Source organism: Stomoxys calcitrans, chromosome 3, assembly GCF_963082655.1.
Source record: "Stomoxys calcitrans chromosome 3, idStoCalc2.1, whole genome shotgun sequence".
Lineage (NCBI taxonomy): Eukaryota > Metazoa > Arthropoda > Insecta > Diptera > Muscidae > Stomoxys > Stomoxys calcitrans.
Genome location: NC_081554.1, coordinates 113,322,644 through 113,342,208, shown reverse-complemented (window position 1 = coordinate 113,342,208; position 19,565 = coordinate 113,322,644). Strand labels below are relative to the sequence as shown.

The following is a 19,565-nucleotide window of genomic DNA, read 5'->3' as shown; positions in this document are numbered from 1 at the left end:
AATTTTTTAATTAAAATTATTATTTTGTTTTTCATTGAAGTTGTTTCAACTGAGTAGTCATTCATTATTATATATTTATACTTAAGAAAAAATTTTATAATATTTTAAATTAAATGTAGTTCACTAGTCAAATAAGATCTAAGAGCTTGGCTAATATTAAGCAAATAAATAAAAAATAAATAATTATATCATGGGTTTATCCGTCTTTCTCATTAATTAGTCTGACAACTAGTTGTGCGCTTGAAGCCTTACTCTCGACTACAGGTGCCAAGGCACCCACACCTATAGGAGGGGAGATTATATGCTACGGTCTGACGCCACCACCGCAGCTGTTGCGTCTTTGGAGTCCATTTCTAGCCTGCTCCAAATAGGTTTTAAAATTTTTCGTAATAGGTAGTACCTATTCCGAGATACAGAAATTTTTTTCTTTGAGGAGCGAATTAAAACAAGTCCGCTACACTCAAAGGCAATGCCATGTTTAATCGGTCAAATTTCATTTTATATTTTTTCTGTGTATATAGAAAAAACGAAAATTTTGGTTTAATTAATAACGGAGGCCACCGCAGCGCAGAGGTTAGCATGTCCGTCTTGACGCTGAACGCCTGGGTTCGAATCCTGGTAAGAACATCAGAACATTCAGCGGTGGTTAGCTCCTTCTAATGCTGGCGACATTTGTGAGGTACTTTGCCATGTAAAAACTTCTTACCAAATTGGAGTCGCTCTGCGACATGCCTTTCGGACTCGGCTATCATTGAGCCTAAACTTGAATCGGACAGCACTCAGTGATATGTGAGAAGTTTGTCCCTGTTCCTTAAAGGAATGTTCATGGGCAAAATTTGCAGAACAAATTTGCATTTCCATACATGTACAGAATAAGAGATACAGAAGTGCAGTTGTTTAAATCTTACTAAAGTAAGAGAAATCAATTCACAACCATTTAACGACAACCGATCTGAGAAGAAAGAGAACATTTTGTGAAATCGTCCTATATACCGAAGACCGAATGTTGGAAATGCTTAAATATAAAGCTGAGATTGGCACCAAATACCATAAAATTCATCCAAAAAGGGAAAAAGGGAGATCACCAGACTATCTATGTGAGCAAACATGATATGTTGAAGAGGTTCAGCCTTACTCTTTGAGAAATGACGGTGATTTTAGGATTGAACGGGCGATAACATCCTCGCTGCAGAGATCACTATACTACAAGAGTTTAAACTTATACAACACCCTACCAGCCTATACAAAAAGTGAAATAAATACAAAAACATTCAACAATCAAACTGTTATATTCATTATATTAGGTTGAAAAGAGGGTGCAGATATTAATCCGCCCTTGCCACTATATAGACATAGAGCTAAGCCAGTAATCGGCTTGTTGGGCGCTCTAAGAACTATAAAGTAAAGTCTAACAAGAGCCCTAAGTTGGTTCATGTCTGATATTGTGTCTCCACCTAAGTGCCCGTATCTGTTGGACGCGAAAGCCGGGCAATGACGAAAAATTCTCGTCTCATCATCTTTCCGCACCGATTTTACATAAGTGAGCTCGTAGTCCTATGTTTCCCGTTATGATACCAATGGCTATACTGATCTCCTTCTTGCTTCCTTTCAGTAATAGTCTCATCTTCACATGATCTGGATCCCACCATAGGATTTTCGCCGTTCTACCCACCGCTTCGCTGTTGCACAATGTTGCATGCCCATTCGTCGCCCACTCCCTTAACTCGGACTACGTCGACCGGCAGTACCCTGGTCCAAATCGTCTGCCCTTTCATTTCCCCTTACTCCGTTATAGCCGGCACCCAAACGATGCGGATTTTCCCATCCTGAAAGAAGGCGTTAATCTCCTTATACTGCAAGACTGTTCGCGACCTTACCGTCCTGGTTTTTATTGCCCTTATGGTAATTTTACAGTCCGTAATGTTCACACTCGCCGTCCCCGCGTTAACACCACACCACTTCACGCATTCCGTGATCGCCCGGATCTCCGCCTGCAGGACCATACTACGGTCGGGCAGTCTATAACAGATCTCAGTCCATGGGTTCTCAATGTAAACCCCCAGGCCCACTCTGTCCTCTAGCTTTGATCCATCCGTGTAGCATGATCTTCCAGATGCCAATACTAAGGTTCCGTCAATCCAAGATTGTGCCGATGGCAGCAGTGCCTCGCACTCGACTTCAAGGTTCATCTCAGGTATCCGATCGGAAACCTCTTCCCTTCCTTCCAGGCTTCCTATCGCCGCCTCGACTATACCGCGATGGTATGAGCTGCCTTAAGTCTCATAGCCGGTGTGGCTGCCTCCCACTTAATCTGTAAATCAATGGGTCGGATATCTAGAATAGCCTCCAGTGCCCTAGTGGGCGTGGTCCTCATCGCTCCGACTATGCCAAGACAATATGTTCTCTGAGTCAGTTGTATGTTGCACTTTTTCTCCATAGCAATCCACCAAACTACCCAGGCGTAAGTAAGTGTTGGTCTAATCACGCTCCTGTAGAGCCAGTGGACTATCCTAGGATTCAGGCCCCTTTTCGCGCCTACGGCCCGTCTACATAGTGCCCAACATCTGAGAGGCTTCTCAGTACGCTCCTGAATATGCCACTTCCTGTCCAAGATCGAAATAGTCTTATTGAGGAAACGTGGTGCGTTAAATTGGCCCACCTTCGTCTTCCTCGTGAACAAGCATATTTTAGTCTGCTCTGGGTTAACATTGATACCTCTGGGTCTAGCCCAGTCATATGCCATATACAAGACCCTTGCGGCCCTTCTGCATAGCTCGATAGCTCGTTTGGATCCTTACCTTAATAATATAAAGTAAAATCAATTTATATTTTATTTCTCTTCAAAGCAAGCATCTGTCAAAAAAAAAAAATAAATTTACAGCAAAAAGAAAAGAAATAAAAGAAAGAAAGATACACATATAATGCATATTTAGAAAAGGCAAACGACGCACACTGCATGCCATTGAGAGCAGTATTCTGCTTGCGGCATGTTCTTAGATAATTCTCATTTATCTATAATCACTAGCGCCACCAACCAATCTATGTGCGAAGCTCAAATTCTTTATATATATATAGTTATCTATGCTATTGTAAAGTTTAAAAAAAATGTGTTATCAATATTACTAGGTTATTTGACCCATTAAAGCAATGCGGAATGAAGTAATAGTTTTTTTTTAAGTAGAGTGCGTTATTCAAATTTGTGCTCAATTGGCAGATGGGGTGTGGCGCACTACCCTCAAATATACGCCCTCCACCAAACGGCTGTATACACCAATGAGAACAATATAGCGTTAATTTTAAGGTGGTATAATGTCATTGCTCGCCACTCGCGGCTAGCAGACACCAGTACTTTGGTGGGGATACGATACCGATACACGACATGAACCAACTTAGGGGAGTGGTATGGAAAACAATTAAGGATTTTTAAGTAGCACTAACATTTAAATTCTTTCTGTTTTCAATTGGATTAAGTTGATCCAATTGAAAACAGTCAGTAGATGGCGCTAATTTGGAGAAGCTTACATGAACAGGCCGATACGGGATAACTATGAGCACCGCACAGGCTGGAACTTTGAGCTCCGACTTGTGTGGTGTCCATTGTTATCACGGGAAGCTTAGCTGAAAGCTACCGGGCGCGTCCACAGGTTGCGGATGGTGGAAAGCTCCGTTTTTATGCGGAGTAGCTGCAAATGCGGCCGCGGGCAGTCAGCGATTTTTGAGAGAAGAGTCTCAGTGAGGAGTCAGGTGGCACTGGCTCTTAATTAAATAATGAGGGCCAATGATACTCGAGATGACAAGGCGAGTTATTGGCGCCTTCAAATAACCAATGGCCAATATCTGCGTCTGTTCCCAGGTTAGGGGCGGCGAGCGTCGGATATAGGAGCAAGAGGCTCACCACAACGAGGGATACGTGTGCATTCCCACAAAAGCCATGCAGTTGGAGCGCTGTAGTAACCCGCCCCTAAAACTGAGAACTACTATGAGAAACAAAGAAATAAAAAACGGACCCCCCAACGTTGACGACCCACGCAATCGAAAAAAGGACCATGATTTGCGGATCTGCACCTGGAATGTCCGCACTCTCTATAGAGAGGGTGCAGTATACGCGCTGGCGGATGTATTAGAGGAGTACAAGGCAGATATTACCGCCTTACAGGAAGTGCGATGAACTGGGAATGGCGTCACTACAACACCAAACGGTAAAGAACTACACTATAGCTGCCATAACACGAGGCATGAATTTGGCTGTGGATTTTTGAATGGATGAATTTGGCTGTGGATTTACTCCGGTGGATGAGAGGCTAGCCACAATCCGCATAAAAGCCATATTCTTTAACATCAGTCTTATTTGTGTCCATGCTCCGACGGAAGACAAAGACGAGCAGACCAAGGATATTTTCTACGAGCGCCTAGAGAGAGAATATGACGGCTGCCTCGCCCATGATATTAAAACCGTTCTGGGAGATTTTAATGCGAAGATAGGGAAGGAAGACATTTTTGGTCCAACAGTCGAAAAGTTGAGCCTCCACGAGATAACGCCCAGTAATGGCTTGAGGCCGATAAATTTCGCTGCGGCAAAAAACATGGTAGTTAGTAGCACCAGATTTCAACATAAAAATATTCACAAAGCCACATGGATGTCGCCCAACCAAAACACGAGAAACCAAATTGATCACGTTGTTATAGATGGAAGGCATTCATCCAGCGTGTTAGATGTACGATCGATCCTTGGAGCGAATATAGATTCGGACCATCACCTTGTTGCAGCAAAGGTTCGCACCCGTTTGAACATGGCGAGGAAAGTACGATCTCACACTGCACGGAACATTGAACTGGACATTGAAAAGCTGCAAACACAACAAATGGCAGCGGCATACTCCACTCGACTGACCCAACTGCTTGATGAAAGCACTCCCTGTTCCGATGATATAATGGCGCAGTGGCAAACTATTGCCCACTCCATGGAAAATGCCGCGAAATCCATACTTGGGTTCCGGAAGCCTCCTCCAAGAAACCCATGGTACGACCAAGAGTGTCGAGATGCTACTGAAGCCAAGAATGCGGCATATAGAGCAACCCTGCAATCAGTAGCAACGCGCCAGATGAAGGAGAGGTATCGGGAGAAAAGGAGAGAGGAGAAACGCCTATTCCGCAGAAAGAAAACGGGACGAGAGTGTGAGTGAATTGAGATGTACAGGAGTCAGAATGAAGTCCGGAAATTCTACCAAAGAATTAAACATCAAACCGATGGCTTTGGTGCAGGCACATCCTCCTGCAGAGACAAAGAAAGAAATCTGGTAACTGACACAGATAACATGCTGAGGATATGGAAAGAACATTTTACCCAACTGCTAGTGTCCGATGTTGGTGGCGAAGAGGATACAGCAGAACCAATCCCTGATGATGGTATAGAATGTTTTACCTCCTAGTCAAAATGAGTTCAAGTAGCAGTGACCCGACTAAAGGACAACAAGGCAGCAGGAGCCGACGGGTTACCTGCTGAACTATTTAAGACCGGAGGAGACACGCTGATACGGCGTATGCATCAGCTTATCTGCGCAATCTGGCTAGAAGAACGCATACCCGATGATTGGAACCTCAGCATTCTATGTCCCGTACACAAGAAGGGAGACAAGACGGAATGTGCCAACTACAGAGGAATAAGTTTCCTCCCCATCGCATACAAGATACTCTTATCAATGCGGCTTTAGACCAGGTAAATCCACCCTAGACCAGATATTCACACTGCGCCAAATCCTGGAAAAGACTCGAAAAGGACAAATCAACACCTACCACCTCTTTGTTGACTACAAAGCCGCCTTCGATACTCCTTTACGTTCAAAGGTATTTCAAGCCATGTCTGAGTTTGGTATCCCTGCAAAATTAATAAGACTCTTCAGGATGACACTTGCTGATTCGCGTTCCTCAGTAAGAATAGGAAAGAATCTCTCCGAACCATTTAATACCAAACAAGGTTTCAGACAAGAAGACAGCCTATCGTGTGATATCTTTAATATCCTGCTGGAGAAGATTATAGATGCAGATGTGAATAGATATGGCACACTACTCACAAGAGAACACATGCTACTCTCCTATGCCGACGACATCGATATCATTGGTCGGTCACCGGAAGTAGTAACTGCAGCCTTTGAAAGAATCGAAAGAGAGTCAGTGGAAATTGGTCTGGCAGATAAAGAAAATGGAGTTGAAGTTGGGAACCACAACTTTGAGACAGTCAGTAACTTTAACTACCTCGGCACCGCCGTAACCGAAACGAATGACACCAGTTTTGAGATTAAGCGAAGAATAATACTGGCAAACAGATGCTACTTTGGACTAAGTAAGCAGTTTAGAAACAAGGCCACCTCTTGACAGACGAATACTGGCAGACACTAATACTGCCCGTGTTGTTATGTGGTTCTGTGGCATGGCTACTTGTGAAAGCAGATGAGGCAGTGCTTGGAGTATTTGAGAGAACGATTCTTGGTAAAATATATGGACTAGTTTGCGATAATAGAGAATATAGGCGACGTTGTTGTTGTTGTAGCAGTTTATTGTGTTCTATCTTTCGTCTGCTTGATTCTGTTGAGTGTCAAGACCCAGGAACTCCGCGACTAAGATGGGGTGCATCCACAGGGATCTGGGTCTGGCCGGGCAGTTAAACAGGTGACGTGTATCGTGCGGTCCCTGGTTACAATCGGGACATACATCTTGCACGTCGGCATCAATCCTAGCTCTGTGGGAATTGAGGCGGCTGCATTTGCCGGAACGTAATTGAGCCAGAACTAGTCTGGTTTGCCGGGGGAGGTCGATTTCTTCGGGTGCAATGGGTGGCGGTCGTTCTCCAAGGACTACATTCACCCGGTAGCCAATTAACGCGTCTGCTACCGTGTCTGCATGAATGTTGTTCAGACCCGCTTGATACGCCGCTTGATCTAGAGGTTCTCTCTTGTAGCGCTGAACCTTACGCTCTAGATCGTGTAGATCTACCTTAAGGCTTCTGGGCGGTGGGTATCTATCCACAAGATGATGATTTGGATGATTTCTGCGATAACAGCCCAAAAGGTATTGCTTAGACAGCATGTAGTTATGTCTTCGCACTGGTAGGATCTTTGTCTCCTGATGGAGGTGGTCCACATGAGAACTAAGGAGACAGCCCGTCGCAGTTCGGAGGGCGGCATTCTGACAGATTTGAATATTATTCCACGGCGTGTCACACTGGCGCTGCATAACTTACCACAGACCGGCCAATTGCTTTGTACGTAGTCAACAAGGTTTCTTTGTCTGCACCCCAAGTGCTGCCAGCGAGTGAGCGCCTGATGCCCCCCACCCATGAACCCACCTATGAACCACTAGCTGTATGACGAAGATAGCATAGTTACACGTGTCAAAATGGATGAAGAAGCCCCAACAAAGAAGTCTTTTGAAGGCAAACACGGTGGTACACGCAAACCGGGAAGACCAAAATCCCGATGGTAAGATCAAGTGATGAGATACACCTCGAAACTTGGTGTCAGAGATTTTAGAATGAGCGCAAAAGATCGTGGCGCTTGGAACGCTATTCTACGTTCTACGCTAGTGGAACAAATATTCTGTTATAGCCAATTAAAGTAAAGTAAAAGTAAGTAAGTAATGGAATGTGTCATTGCTATTCGTGGCGTCTTTGACATTACATTAACTAAGACTGACATAAACGATATCTACTACAACAATAATGGAAAGAATGTCATTGTAAGATTTAATTCAGCATTTGTCCGTGACAATATTATGGATAAATATTTCGAAACGAAACAACTGAGGCTGTCTGATGTCATTGGTGGTGATATATCGAGCAGAGTTGACTTGAATGATCACCTGTCTCCAGCTTTAAACCGACTTAACTACATTTGCAGACGCTTGGTAAAGGAAAAAAGGGTTAGCAAACTTCGTTTGCTCCATACAAGTATTTCAAAAGTACGTATTACGCACAATGATGGTTCGAATTCAGTGTGGTGCTATGAGGACTGCATACGGATCCTTGAAGACGTCTAATGTACTCTGCACGTCTCTTTTTTAAATTGATCCTTTTTTCATCTTTCAATTATATGCTGATGCCATTAATATGTTATATATAGTTACATATTTTTAGATTTTTGTTGTTGCGATTGAACTGCTTTTGATTATCAATGTTTGAGAAAGTGATTAACTCAAATCTCTTGTGCCTTCCCGCCATAGCTTTTTATTTTTATTTTCATGGCTTCTAGTGAAAATCCAGGTCCAATAGTAAGTTGTAACTCAGTCATTAAATCAGTCCTCGCTCCTTATCCTAGTGGCCTTAAGGTTGCTCACATGAACTGTAGAAGTCTTAAAGCCTCAACGAAACTTAATGAGCTCAGATTTCTTTTAAGAGATAATGTGTTTGACATTTTTGATGTTTCTGAGACTTGGCTTACTCGAGATATTTCTGTTGAATCAGTTAATATTCCAGGCTATAAGATATGTAGAAATGTCTGTAAGGTTCAAAGTAGAGGTGGAGGAGTTTGTATTTATTTGTTTAAGCAGTTAAACTATAAAATTGTTACGAAAATATCTTTAAACAGATGTGAATGTCTTTTTATTGAGATTGATGCAGATAATTCTGATTTTTTTTGGTGTTGTTTATCTTGCAAATGGTAACTTGGATATTTTCGAAGAGGATGCTTGTGAGATTTTGTCGGCATATTCGTGTATTGTCTTAGTAGGCGACTTTAACAATAATTTGTTTAACGTTGTTAAAGCTAGTTCCTTACGTCATTTATGCACTAGGCTTAATTAGACTTTAGTCTATAACTCAAAGCCCACTCATTTTAACTTAGGGACGTGTTCGACATCCTTGCTTGACTATTTTTTGGTTAGTGATACTTCGTTGGTTCGTATGAATTTATGTTCATGTTTCTGTTGTGATAAAGAGGGTTATTTGCGGGAAAGACCGTTGGATGAATTCTAAAGATGTCGCACAGTCAAGATCTCGTTGTGATTTATCTTATTCTGCCTTCATTTCTGACCGTTCACAACGAAACTGGAAGACATTTTGTAAATATAGAAATCGTGCTAAAGGGGTGATTCGAAGGGAAGGAGAAAATGTTATTGTAAGCTAATCTGGGAATTGGACTCTACCGCTTTATGGCGCAATCTTCGTAGCTCAGGATGTGTTAGCACTTGCGCTTTATGTGTCAATGAGGATGGACTTAGATTATGTTTTTGAATCAGACGACTCATTTTCTTTTCGATGTGTACGAAGGTTCTGGTAGCCTTGAAGAAAGTGAGGTCTGGTTCTATAGGAGTTGACGAAATTCCAGCTAATTTTATTAAAATAATTTTTCCTCATATATCTTAGACTTAATAAATTGCATCTTTATTACGTCTACATACCCCAGGGCCTGGTAAAAGGCTCGTATTGTTCCTATCCCCAAATCGAAAAACGTTAACGGGCCTCATGATCTTAGACCAATCTCCATATTGCCAGCTCTGTCGAAAGTTTTTGAGCACCTCCTTAAGTTTCAGATTCTGGAGTCTACGTGTAATTTGATCTATCCTTCTCAATATGCTTTTCGCTCTGGATATAACACTACGCCTTTTTTTACTTGAAATTACAGATTATATCCGTGATAACATTAACAACGGCAAGTTGAGCACACTAATTTCCCTGGATTTATCAAAAGCTTTCAACTCTGTGAGTTATTCTAGAACAGTGTTTAAACTTTTAAATGGTTATACATTTTCAAAGACTGCTTGTAGACTTGTGTTATCTTACCTGAGTGGGAAGTCTCAGTTTGTGGCTGTGAATTGTGAAGTATCTGAGTTGCTCTACCTTGAATCGGGAGTTCCACAAGGATCAGTCCTTGGTTCTTTATTATTTATTCTTTTTATTAACGATTTGCCTGCGACGACGAACTCGAACATTTATATACGCTGACGATGTGTTTCTTTTATTTACTGGAAGTTCTTCTAGTCGTGATATTTTCTAGAGTGATGTCAATTATTGTTTGGACCAATTTCTTCGTTGGTGCTCTTTAAATCATTTCGAGGCCAATGCCTCTAAAACTACGGCGGTTCTCTTTGGTCCAACTGGTCGTTTTTTAGCAAATCTCAATTTGTTCCTAGGCAACGATGAAATTGAAATATTGGAGTACCACAGATGCTTGGGTATTGTCCTGGATAGTAAACTGAACTTTAAATCTGACATTAACTTACCCTCTGGCAAAGTTTGGGCTGCAATGCGTTGAATTTATTCAACTTATGCCTATTTACCTTTTCGCGTCGGGCGATTGCTGGCACATTCTCTTTTATTGTCTCAAGTTCTTTATGGCCTCTAGTTTATATCAGGGACTTTGGTAACTATTCTGAACAAACTAAAAAAGAGTTGTAAATTCTATTGTACGTTTTGTGCTTAATATCCGCCGTTTGGACCATGTTTCAAGTTGTGTGAAACGCTTCTTGGGATGCTCTTTTAACAATTTTATAAAATTTCGTAACTTATACACGTTCTATAAGGTTGTTATGGCTGGGATACCAGCAGCATTATGTACAGCTTTTATTTTCTCTAGATCAACAAGAAACCCTCAAATACATATAACAAGAATCGCGAACTCTTTATATGCCAGCTCGTATCTAGTCAGAGTTGCATGTTGTTGGAATAGATTGCCTTATGAATTGAGAATTTCTTCGCAGTCTATCTATGTGTTTCGTTTGAAATTGTTGGAGCACTTCTCATAACTCTCTTATTATTATATTCTGACGTATGGTATCTGTGGTTACAACTACAAGGATATTTTTTTTATTATATACTGTAGATTCAACTTTTATGTTACACGGCTGGGGAGCCTCGAAGATTTTTAATTTTTTTTCTTTTTTATTTAGTTTAAGTAATTCATAAGATTTATACTCAGGGTTTTTTCTAGGTAATATGGATTTTTTGGCCCTGGAGGCTTTTTGTATTGCTGTTTTATGAATAAAATAAAAATAAATTCCGGAAATCGGAGTTTAGACTGCAGCGACCGTTTGCCCAAATTGACATGTTGCTCGGCAGTAATATTCTTCCCTTCATACTTAGGGAGGGTCTGAATAAGAATGTATCCGGGAACCTAATGACACAGGAGACTGAATTCGGGTGGGTCATAAGTAGCTCACCAAAGTACATTCCTTGTCTACGTTTGCTTCGTTGATTATCTGTCCTGCCTCTTTAAACGAGGATTTGAGGGGATTTTGGGAGATCGAGGAAGTCTCTTGTGCGAGGACATTATAACGGATGGCTGACGGTAGATATTCGGTAAGGCTGCCCTTTAGAGATGATCTTCCATCGGAGATCATGCTCGGATCTTCAAGAAGATTGGCGATGGGGCAGTTTCTCAGAATGGAAAAGAGCCTTAGGTGTTCCCCAGAACTCGCATCCGAAAACAATGACTCATTATCCGAATATTTGCGTCTTGGACACATTAGAGTTAACTACGCCCACGGAAATATATGATAACTCCCGGTATATGTCTTTTTACCTACCCCAACATGCTGTGACAAAACCAGAAAGCACGTCTACGAAGGTACGCGTGATTTTCAATGCATCCAAGAAGACATCTACTGGAGTGTCTTTGAATGACATTTTGTACACTGGGCCTGCTCTCCAAAATTACCTCATGAACGTAATACTTCGGTGGCGGTTCTATAGGTATGTTTTTAATGGGGACATCCAAAAGATGTACCGACAAATTATTGTGCACCAGAGTGACCGACTGGAGAAGCACAAGATTATTATTTGAAAACGGTTACATTCGGCATAAACTGTGCACCTTATCTGGCGATAAGGACGCTACTTCAACTGAGCCAGGGTGCAAAGGATAGACATGCTAAAGCATCTTCCATTTTGCAGAATCAGATTTATGTAGATGATATTCTCTCTGGAGGACATTCCCTGACTGAATGTCGATCATATCTGCTAGAGTTAATAGATCTGTTGAGTTCTGCGGGTTTTCCACTAAAAAAGGTCACATCAAATCATTCTCATATTTTGCAAAATCTTCCTCCGGGAAGACATTTTAGTTGAGGACTTTCTTAAATTGGAGGATAAGAGCAAGACAAAGACTTTATCTATCCGCTGGAGCGCAATGTTTGATATACTCTTCAATAAAGTTGCAAATATAGATTTCCCTCCTTCCCCCCCTGTAACAAAACGGAAAATTTTGTCTATTGTGGCAAAATTATTTGATCCAGCGGGCTGGTTGGCACCGATTATAGTTGTTGCAAAAATTCTTATCCAACAACTCTGGATTGATGGAACAATTTGGGATAAAGAAGTCAAACCACATGCTATGGAAACATGGAATTTTTTATCTAAAACTTTCCCGAAATAGAAAAAATTAAGATACCTCGACGGGTTCAATATTCCCCTGAGAGCAAAATTCAGGTTCATGGATTTTGCCATGCCTCGGAGAAGGCATATTGCGCCTATATATACATCCGATTAGTGTCACCTAAAAATCTCGTTTTTACAAATTTACTTGCCTCGAAGACGAGGTAGCACCCTTGAAGACAATGAGCTTACCCAGACTCGAACTCTATGGAGCCGCGCTAATCGTCGAGAGACTTTTGAAATCTGTGCACCAAAATCTTGGCCTTTGTATTTCAGAAGTTTTTTGTAGTCAGATTCCACTATTGAACGCATGCTCCCACTGGTGACAACGCAGCTGATTCGGTACGCGCAGATCTACAGCGGTTGAAAAGCAGTCAAGCGAGCTCTGGGGGCACGATCCAAAATGGCTGGTAAAATCGACAGAACTTTGGCCCAAACAAATAGCACTAAAAGAGCCGTCTAAAGAAAATAGAGTATTTTCTTTTCAAACAGAAAATAAAACTGAGGATATCTTAGAACGATTCTCACGATTTGACCGTGCTCTCAGAGTTATTTATTTGTTATATTTTTCGCTTTGTAAGAAAAATCCTAGCTAGGATATGCGAAAGGAGTTTATAACTGTGAATGAAATATTATTTGTAAAATACAGTCTATTGCAAATTACACACTACAACTCCGAATATCAACCCCATGGTAGAAGAACTGAAAGGTATGGTCATGCGAACAGCTGAGTACAATTTTTTTAATTTGACAAATTTTCTAATGTCAAACATTGATATGTGTGCTTTCACGTGTATGTGTGTTGTAAACATGAAAACAAAATTCTTGGAAAACGAAATATTGAGCATTGGTTCTATTTTTATATTCAGGTTTGGTTTTTGCAAATTAAAAGTTTCGAGAAATTGAAAAAAGGAAAAGTGCTTGGTCGTTTTACGGTTCTTGGTGGTTGTTTTCGTGGCAATAACAAATCATCTGCTTTAAAGATTTGATATTGTCACTATCACAATTTTCAGACAGACGGACATTGAATTTGGCTCTCAAACAATAACTTATAAATTTATCTGGGCCAGAAAAATTATTAAACTTTTTTCTTCTTCTAACCTCGCAGACATACTGCTGCCCAGCCGGCATTTGGCATTACGAATTGTAAACAATCCACCAGGGTTGCACAGAAAAATGTTGTTGCTGGGCAAATGACCCTACCTTCTAAGTTCTTGTACCATGAGCAATGCCTTATTGCAAACGAACCTATAAGTTGTAGAAGTAAACCTCTGACACTTAATCCCATAATGGACGAAAATAAGCTGCTAAGAGTCAACGGTCGACTCGCTAACTCGGACATGAGTTATAATAAGACACATCCACTGATTGTACCAGAAAGCTCCTTCTTCAGTAAACTTTTGATTGAGTTTACACAAAATTTGGTTACATGCCAAACACCAGTGGTGCAATTCATAAAGAATTCTATATAATACGTGTTAAAAATGCAATACGTCATTAAGTAAGGAAATGTCAAACATGTGCAATTTATAAACATAGAATCAGAACCCAAATAATAACCGCTTTACCGACTGAACGATGCATCTTTTCTTTACCCATTACAAACACAGGTATTGATTTCGCAGGGCCGATTGAGCTAAAAACATTCAAACTGAGGAATGCAAAAATGCTCAAGGGGTATTCGTATGTTTGTCAACTAGGGCCATTCACTTGGAAAAGATTCGTAGGTCTGCGAGGTCTACCGAATAAGGTATTTTCCGATAATGACACGAACTTTGTCGGTGCCAGCAGATCCTTAATACATGAATATCAAAATTTTCTTAAATCAGATGAAAAGGACTTGATTGAGAAATATGGCATTCATGGATTTTCTGGGACCTTTATTTCCCCCTAAGCACCCCACATGGGTGGCTTATAGGAAGCAGCCGTAAAGAGCACGAAGGCTCATTTAAGAAAAGTTGCAGGAAATATCAGATTTACCTTTGAAGAATTTACAACACTCCTCCTGAGAATCGAGAGCGTTTTAAATTCTCAGCCACTCTCTGCAATAAGTGAGGATCCCACTGAATTAGCCCCATTGATACCAGGCCATACAATGAGAGGAGCGCCTCTTGTCGCCACCCCTGAGAAATACTTTGATAACTTAACAATAATAAATCGTTGGCAAAGATTAAAACCAATTCAATTACACTTTGCAAAACGAAATGGAAATTCGCTCAAATAAATCTCAAAGAGGGATATTTCCCCATTGTTAAAGAAGATAATGTACCACCAACTGAATGGTGATTAGAACGAATTATCAAAGTTTTTGAAGGTAATGATTCAAGAGTTCGTGTTGCTGAGATACGAACACAAAACGGGAATTTGAGTCGTCCTTTAGTAAAACTTTGTACTCTTCCAAATGTTTAGTTGCCACATATGGGGTCCCGCAGTTCACATTTAATAAAATCATACATTTCAGCTCTGTTTTTAGGCAGCCCAAGTGCCGTGTATGCAAAGAAAGACACATTCTTAAAGCTTGTCCTGTGTTCGACAATATGACTGTGGAGGAGAGACGAGAAGTGGCGAAGAAGGGGCTGTGGTATAATTGCTTATGTGCATATCACACTCGAAATTGGTGCTCATTAAGAACCAAGTGCCTCGTTTGCCAAAATAATCACCACATGATGTTACACATGGATAGGCATAAGGAATCATCAAGCACTTCATTTTTACAACATTGATCAACCAAAACTCACGACGGGAACAACTCACGACGGGAACAACTCACGTGGGGAACAAGCGAATTCTACCAGAACTTTTGTAAGGGTCGGTACTCGCCAAAGTCGAACTGGCAACTAAAGGCGAGCCATCCCATCGTCATCGTGCAGTTACTTCTCCTAAATCGTCGCCAACACACCGACGCACTTACGTTAGCGATCGCATCAGTCCCCGGGCAAGAATCCATGTTTTTCTTCCCAATGCGTTTGCCCGCATCTTAACTCCAAAGGGCCCAGAGAAGACGTGGCCGTTTTTGAACTCTGATTCGGCCCAATCGGTGTTCTTAGAAGGACTTGTGAAGAGGTTGAATCTCTAAACAACTAAAAACGATAATCAAGTATCTTAAATGTAAAATCATACTATGATCCGACCACAAAGATTCAAATCCACGGTGTCGTAAGAAGCCAATTTAAAGCAAAGCGTCCAGACACAGTTTCTAAAAAGAGGCTCAAATCTGTCTACAATCATTTTACTGATCTTACAGATCCATATTTTTTTTTGAACCAACCAACGTAGAAATTTTGCTCGCTAACGATCAAATGTGTCGCGTCCTGAAAGCAGACGTCTTCAAAAATGACCATTGCTCAAAGTACTGTCTTCGGTTGGACAATATCCGGAGTATGTCAGTACTAATGTTGCATTGTTGCAAGGGCGGCGGCATGTTGAATTGTGTTCAACAAACTATCAAAGCAAAACTTTAAGAATTTGAATTTTCTAGCATTTAGTGCAAGTCACTATGTGAAACTTCATTAATTTCCCATTTTACATACATATTTATAAAGATATGGAAACTCTTGATCCAATCTCAAACAAATGAATAAAAGTTTTTACTCAATTGGATAATTAGTATCCATCTTAGCGTTTATTCCATATACGGTTCTAGCTAATTTTAAATTACATGTACTTTTTAATTTCAATGCTCGCTGGCTTCCTATATTGTATCCATTGTGCATTGACTTACAAGCAGCCGAAGCGGTAAGAAGCAGCGAGCTCAATAAAACCTCAAACAGCATTCTGAAACCCTTGTGTTTTATTTCCTTACTCTCTTTCCATATCGTACGGCAAACTTGCAATCTTGGAGTTTCCAAATGTTAATACAGTCCATTTGCATAATTCTTGTACAATTGTTATACTGTTAGCCAAGCGATATACCATTTTCGTAGCATGGCATTTCAGTAAAAGCTCTTTAATTGTCGAAAATTAATATTCAAAACATAATTTTGTTCCACATAAAGTAAAAGAATTATAAATTCAAATTTGAAGTTGCATGCGTCCGGTTAGACGTCACATCAAGATGAGGTTGTCCCACAGTCGTAAGGTGAGGGAAAGAGTGAATACGTACGATCGTAAAAAAAAAAACCAAAATGGTAAATGCAAATTGAAGATGTCATTTTGAATAATTTAATCTATTTGGATGGCTTATATATTCTTACTTATAGAATGTGTAAAATATTCAACAACAATAATTGCAAATCCCCGAAAATGAAACAAAACCCCATGTAGTCAGTAATAGAGAACAACAAATGCCTTTGGTTAAATCAAATAAATCAAAGAAAATAAAGAATAATTCAACTATTATGCTCATGAACAACAGGAGCAACATTCGCATGTTTATCGGCTAACCATTTCTCTATTTCTTTTTTCAAGTCTACATTTGGAATAATTTTATCCATAGTGAGAGGTTCTCGATTAAATGGATCAGTTTGGTCACTTAAAAGATGTCGTGCAATGGTTGATCTATCTACTGTTACTTTTGAACTAGGCAGTATAACAGGATCCGTCATAAGTGTGGACATGATTGGATCCAGATATTCATCGGGGGCATCGGCAATAAATTCTTGCTCTTGTTTATACTGCCTCTCCATACGTTGTACTTTTTCAGAAAATTCGGCCATTTCTCCGATTAGTTGGCCGCCACCGATTCTTATTAGTATATTCTCGGCATATTCGAATAGTTGTGAGCTGTAGGATCGGCCATCCTGTGATACTGCTAAGCAGAAAATATCACTACTGCTAAGATTAATATAAATGTGGCATATTTCTAAAACGGTTGTGGCTGGATCGAATTCAAATTCTTTCTTGTCTTTCACTTTGAATTTCTCCTTTTGGGGCCCAACCAAACTTAGAAGGAAATAATTAAGCATGGCTGTTATGCGGTCTACCATGCTGTTGTGGCAAAAAATGCTCTTGATTTCAGTTGTTATTAATTTAAGGATATTAATGGTATCCCTGCCAAGAATATTATCAAAACGAGCCAACATGCCCAAATGATGCAGATTAGATAGGTGCTGCTGGCGTTCATTTTGTGGTAAATCGCTCCATTCTCCATTACTTTGAGCTTCTTGCAATTGTCGGATTTGTTGTAGATTATTAAGTGACTCGTCTGAATGGAAAGAAAATATGTCGTTATGTCGTCTTAATTTATTAATAGAAATATAAAAGAAAACTTGTATATGCACATGTACTTACCAAGCAGAAATATAGCGTCATTTATAAGCAAATTAATGAATCGTAAAAATAGTGGTGGCTCTGTTGCTTCCATATTTGCCTCAGCTTCAGCAGCTAATTCGCGAAAATTTCGAACATACTCTTCTTTGGCCCACAAGTACTCCATTATAGCATACATAGGCCGTCTGTAATTAAACTTTTGTTCAAACTGCACCGATTGTCCAGTCATTTCGATTGAAACAAAAACATTTAGCAAACTTGATACTACTTTCGAACGATCAGGATGGTTATCAAACACATGCGAGAGGAATGTATCGCCACTGGACCTTTTCATTAAGAAAAATTCCAATGCCTCAGCTAGTTTTGCGCGCAGATGGGGATTTTTGACAAATGCAGAACTGCCCATAAACAGAACAATCATTTTAAAGAAAGCATCATGCGAAGAGGGATACATTTGGATAAATTGCCCAGGCGGAAAATGACGACTAAAATTTAAATATGAGACAATATTATCAATAATGTTTTCCGGTATGCATTGTAACATATGTGGGACAAAGTCAATTTTCTCCGGTAATCTTTTGTTCTGCCTTTTGCCTGGTGAAAAGTCAAGCATATCTTTGCATTTAGTTTCCAGTTCTTTAGGCGAAATGAGTGCCACTTCAGTTAACCAAATAGCAGATGCTTCGAAAAATTTCAATATTGCACTATCGTTTTCCGGCTCCATAAGACAATTACGCACGCATAGATACTGTTGCAGTTGCTGTTTTAACATACGAAGCAAATTTTTAGCCATATCACTGTCTGGATCTGTGCTGGCCACGTCCTGATATGACGTTTGTAGGTTGTGCAATTCGCGATACATTCTCGAATAACGATCAATACTTGTCCTGTAACTGAGTTCGTATGCTTTATGTGTTAAAAAAAAGAGATCTGTTACAAAGTTAAATTTATCTGCTGTTACACGTTTGGCATTTTCTTCCGCAGGCAATAAAGTCGTCTCTTCAAACGATTTTATCATGTTGACTTGCTTGATTTCTCGTTCATCATCAGGTACCCCGCAATAGGTAGGATCAACCAGAAGCACCTAAAAAAGGAGTTTTTAAATGTTTAACTTAGTTAACATTAAATGATGGCAAACGTCAATATTTGAAAGTAAACAAAGCGGATAGAAATTACAGAGAAATTTTTGTACTCTCAAAAATTGACAACAAATGTCAAGCTTATAGGTATCGGTAATTATTTTATTTTCCTCCAAAACAAGCAGCGCTGCCGAAAAAATTAAGAAAGTCAAATTCACAGCAAAAAGAAACAAAATAAAAGAAAGAAAGATACACACATTGGAAGCTACGGCTGCTGAAAGCCTATATACGTGCATTACGCCGTAGTGTCCTTCACGGGAAAGGAGTTATGAGTTAATTCAGAATAACAAGAAATAAAAGCGGGCTTACTTCAGCCGCGCCGAAACTTATATACTCTCCACCATGGATCGCATTTGTCAAGATCTTTGTCCGGTATCTCTTTATAGGCAAACAAAGGATAATGGATAAAAATTGCTATGATGGGAGTTATGGTAGAGGGTATAAAAAGGGATAGAAAATCGATATTGTGTCATGATATTGTTGCGTTTCTTGTAAATGGCTACCCATTCGACAATTGATTTTTGGTGTGCAACCCAGTAAAATCGTTGTTTCACATGATCGGCTGTTTTTGTTATTCCTAGGTGTCCTCCACTTGGGCCATCGTGGAAATCTGCGTTAGATTTCGACTGGTCTTTCCCTTTTCCATTTTCGGTACAGGCACACACTCGTGAGAACCAGACCATTGAGCCCAATATGATTTCAGAAGAGCACTTTACAGTTCGATTTCTTTTCGGGTTGGTCGCTTGCCTTCTTCCTTTGCCAGAATTATCTTGTTTAGGATGGGATCTTTTCGCTGTTCTACTACCCAATCCTCACAAGATTCAATCTTCAATCATTCAATCAACGATGCTTTCCTT

At 40.2% G+C, this 19,565-nt stretch overlaps 1 protein-coding gene and 3 long non-coding RNA genes across 7 annotated transcripts in view; 2 read left to right on the top strand and 2 right to left on the bottom strand.

Annotated features, from left to right (window-relative positions):
- Positions 1 to 8,606: 8,606 nt before the first annotated feature.
- Positions 8,607 to 13,477, bottom strand: LOC106094910 (uncharacterized). 2 transcript variants are annotated; one of them, XR_001222659.2, is made up of 3 exons: positions 9,773 to 13,477; positions 9,391 to 9,718; positions 8,607 to 9,317 (listed from the first exon to the last, which is right to left on the bottom strand). It is a non-coding gene; the product is annotated as an uncharacterized LOC106094910 (long non-coding RNA). The 2 variants fall into 2 exon arrangements; XR_001222658.2 differs by having other exon boundaries at positions 8,607 to 9,718; positions 9,773 to 10,118; positions 10,213 to 13,477.
- On the top strand, positions 13,173 to 13,937 carry LOC106094911 (uncharacterized). Its single transcript, XR_001222660.1, has 2 exons — positions 13,173 to 13,230; positions 13,470 to 13,937. It is a non-coding gene; the product is annotated as an uncharacterized LOC106094911 (long non-coding RNA).
- Positions 13,938 to 15,636: 1,699 nt separating this feature from the next.
- On the top strand, positions 15,637 to 16,729 carry LOC131995698 (uncharacterized). 2 transcript variants are annotated; one of them, XR_009397556.1, is made up of 3 exons: positions 15,637 to 16,096; positions 16,203 to 16,488; positions 16,561 to 16,729. It is a non-coding gene; the product is annotated as an uncharacterized LOC131995698 (long non-coding RNA). The 2 variants fall into 2 exon arrangements; XR_009397555.1 differs by having other exon boundaries at positions 15,637 to 16,488.
- The window catches only part of LOC106094909 (ubiquitin conjugation factor E4 A), a 29,005-nt gene continuing 25,948 nt past the window's right edge, over positions 16,509 to 19,565 (bottom strand). For both annotated transcript variants that reach the window (XM_059364593.1, XM_059364594.1), the window contains exons 4-5: positions 17,591 to 18,653; positions 16,509 to 17,504 (exon numbers count right to left, since the gene is read on the bottom strand). In XM_059364593.1, the coding sequence (XP_059220576.1) occupies positions 16,690 to 17,504; positions 17,591 to 18,653 (1,878 nt within the window). In that variant the 3' untranslated portion in view covers positions 16,509 to 16,689. The remainder of the gene's footprint in view (positions 17,505 to 17,590; positions 18,654 to 19,565) is intronic.